Source organism: Saprolegnia parasitica (genome assembly GCF_000151545.1).
Source record: "Saprolegnia parasitica CBS 223.65 unplaced genomic scaffold supercont2.437, whole genome shotgun sequence".
Classification (NCBI taxonomy): Eukaryota; Oomycota; class Saprolegniomycetes; order Saprolegniales; family Saprolegniaceae; genus Saprolegnia; species Saprolegnia parasitica.
Genome location: NW_012156831.1, coordinates 6,552 through 8,911, shown reverse-complemented (window position 1 = coordinate 8,911; position 2,360 = coordinate 6,552). Strand labels below are relative to the sequence as shown.

The 2,360-nt window shown below is 58.1% G+C and overlaps 2 protein-coding genes across 2 annotated transcripts in view; one reads left to right on the top strand and one right to left on the bottom strand.

Moving 5' to 3' along the window:
* Window positions 1-8: 8 nt before the first annotated feature.
* Window positions 9-1,094, top strand: SPRG_16873 (hypothetical protein; the record flags this gene model as incomplete). The annotated part of the gene is made up of 1 exon (XM_012356332.1): window positions 9-1,094. The coding sequence occupies one exon, from the start codon at window positions 9-11 to the stop codon at window positions 1,092-1,094; it is 1,086 nt and encodes a 361-aa protein (XP_012211722.1).
* A 481-nt stretch (window positions 1,095-1,575) lies between these two features.
* Window positions 1,576-2,360, bottom strand: part of SPRG_21822 (hypothetical protein) — a gene marked incomplete at both ends in the record, with an annotated part of 2,198 nt that continues 1,413 nt past the window's right edge. The window contains 2 exons of the mRNA XM_012356331.1: window positions 1,576-1,875; window positions 1,917-2,357. Coding sequence (XP_012211721.1) covers window positions 1,576-1,875; window positions 1,917-2,357 — 741 coding nt within the window. The remainder of the gene's footprint in view (window positions 1,876-1,916; window positions 2,358-2,360) is intronic.

The following is a 2,360-nucleotide window of genomic DNA, read 5'->3' as shown; positions in this document are numbered from 1 at the left end:
CGGGCAAGCTGCTCCAGCTCCAGTTTGCCGGCGAGAAGTTTGTCTTTTGCAACTCCAACACCAACCAGCTCACGAAAGCTGTTGGCGCGGACATCGACATGACGATCGAGTACCTTGCCGACCCGACGATGCTGCCGGATTTTACGATTCCTCGCGTTCCGGGGCAGTCGGCGCTGTCATGTCCAGTGATCACAAATGCTGTCTTTCCCAATCTCCTACGCTCTCCGACGACGACACTGTCGACGCATGCCGCGTTACTTGGCCCCACGACGTGTCGCTGCAAGGGCCGTCGCAAGCCTTGTCTTTTTGTGCACGGCGTTGGCAACAACGAGTCGTCGCTGCCAACGCGGACCTTTCCCGAAACGTGGGGCAGTATCCAGGACCACGCGCCATGCTGTTCGAGTGTCGCGTTTGCCCACTACGAGTCCCGCGCGCGGGGGTGGACGCGCCGTGACGTTCAAGTCGAATTCTGTACCACAGCGCGCCACGTCAGCGGGTCGTCGACGTCATCGATCGACAACCTCATCCTTGTCACCTACTCGATGGGCAATCTTGTCGCTGGCGGCGCCGTCGCCAACAGGACGTGTACGTTTGGTAGCGGCGTTACGTGGGTCTCGCTGGCGGGTCCGATGCAAGGCAGTAATGCCTCCAACGTGCTGGAGCAAAAGTGTGCCGCTGGCGACTGGAGCCCGTCGCTCGCCGTCGTGGGGTACTGTCCCGCCACGGAGGCGTATTTGCAGCTGAAGGACCAAACCACCGTGAGCACAGACCTCTACAACGCCTTTCAAGCCGCACAAAGCGTCCGCCACCGTGCCAACAAGGTCCTCTGCGGCATCAATGCATCGGGCCTTGGATCGGCCGATGCGCCAGCGCTTGTTTACGTTGGCTCGCAAGCGTTTTCGGATGGCACGCTTCACGATGGCGTAGTCGACTTGGACAGTTGCAGCTTCGGCTTTAGTAAGTTTGCGACGGACGCGATGGCCGGTACCAACTACAAGGCGAGTATCAACCACTTTGATGCATCGTTTCGCAACGGCGACGGCTGGTGGGGCGCCGACCGCAAGCCCGTCAAGTGGTTCGAGTGCGCTTTGTAGGCGAGTGCAACCGAGCGTTTTAGAACCGTAAAACATGTTTGCCAAGTGCGTGCAATCATATCTGTTGAAACGGCTGGCGCCAATCGGAAGCGGCGACATGTCGGCGCCAGGTACAGCAGTCAAGTACAGGTAGTTGTTGTTGGATCGAGACTTGGAATACTTTATACTACTACTTTTCGACAAGTTTCTATATTTTCTACACGGCTTCGGGCTCTACGAGTGCGGGTGATGTCGGTGAGCTGTTGGTCTATTCGCTGTAGCGGGTATGTCTTCGTTCTAGGAAGGGCATACATATGTCCTGTGTTCTCGTTGGCATCATAACTTATAAATCTCATTATAATTCCTTTAGTTTGTGTCGTTGGCTCGGACATAGGCTCAAACATTGTCCAAAGGATGAGCTACAATTGAACATTCAAGTCGAAAAGACAATACACAGTTGCATTCACTGTAAAAAGTTGTGCAATAGACGCTACGCGAACAATTACAAAGCGCACTCGAACCACTTGACGGGCTTGCGGTCGGCGCCCCACCAGCCGTCGCCGTTGCGGAAGCTCGAGTCGAGGTGGTTGACGCTCGCCTTGTAGTTGGCACCGGCCTCAGCATCGGTTGCAAAGTTGCCAAACCCGACGCTGCAGCTTGGGAAGGAGACGACACCGTCGTGAAGCGTACCGTCGTTGTTCCAGGCCATTCGGCCCACGAGCGAGAGCGCGACGGCGTCCGTCGAGACGAGACCCGACGACTTGACGGCGCACATGACCTTGTGCACCCCTTGTTGCGCGCGCTTTGGGCCGCGAGGAAGCTGTTGTAAAGGGCGCTGTTGACCGAGTCTTGCGTCTTCATGTTGAGGTACGCGGGCGTCGCGGGGCAGTAGCCAATGAGACCGAGAATGCCTTGAAGAGCCGCGCCCCAGCCGCCCGATGCGCACTTTTCTTCAAGGAGGTTGGCCGCCTTGCTGCCCTGCATCGGACCCGCGATCGAGACCCACGTGACACCCGAGCCAAAGTTACAGACGCCAGACGCCACCGCACCGGACGCGACGAGGTTGCCCATCGAGAAGGTCACCAGGATCATGTTGTCGACGGTCTTGCCACCCGATGTACCGACCTTGAGCGCCGTGTTGCAAAACTCCGACTGCGTCGACGGGTCCGTCCACGCACGCTTCACCGACTCGTAGTGGGCAAACTTGACGCTCGAGCAGCAGGGCGCGTGGTCTTGGATGTCGCCCCACGAGTCCGAGTACGTCGACGTCGGCGCAGCACTCGACTT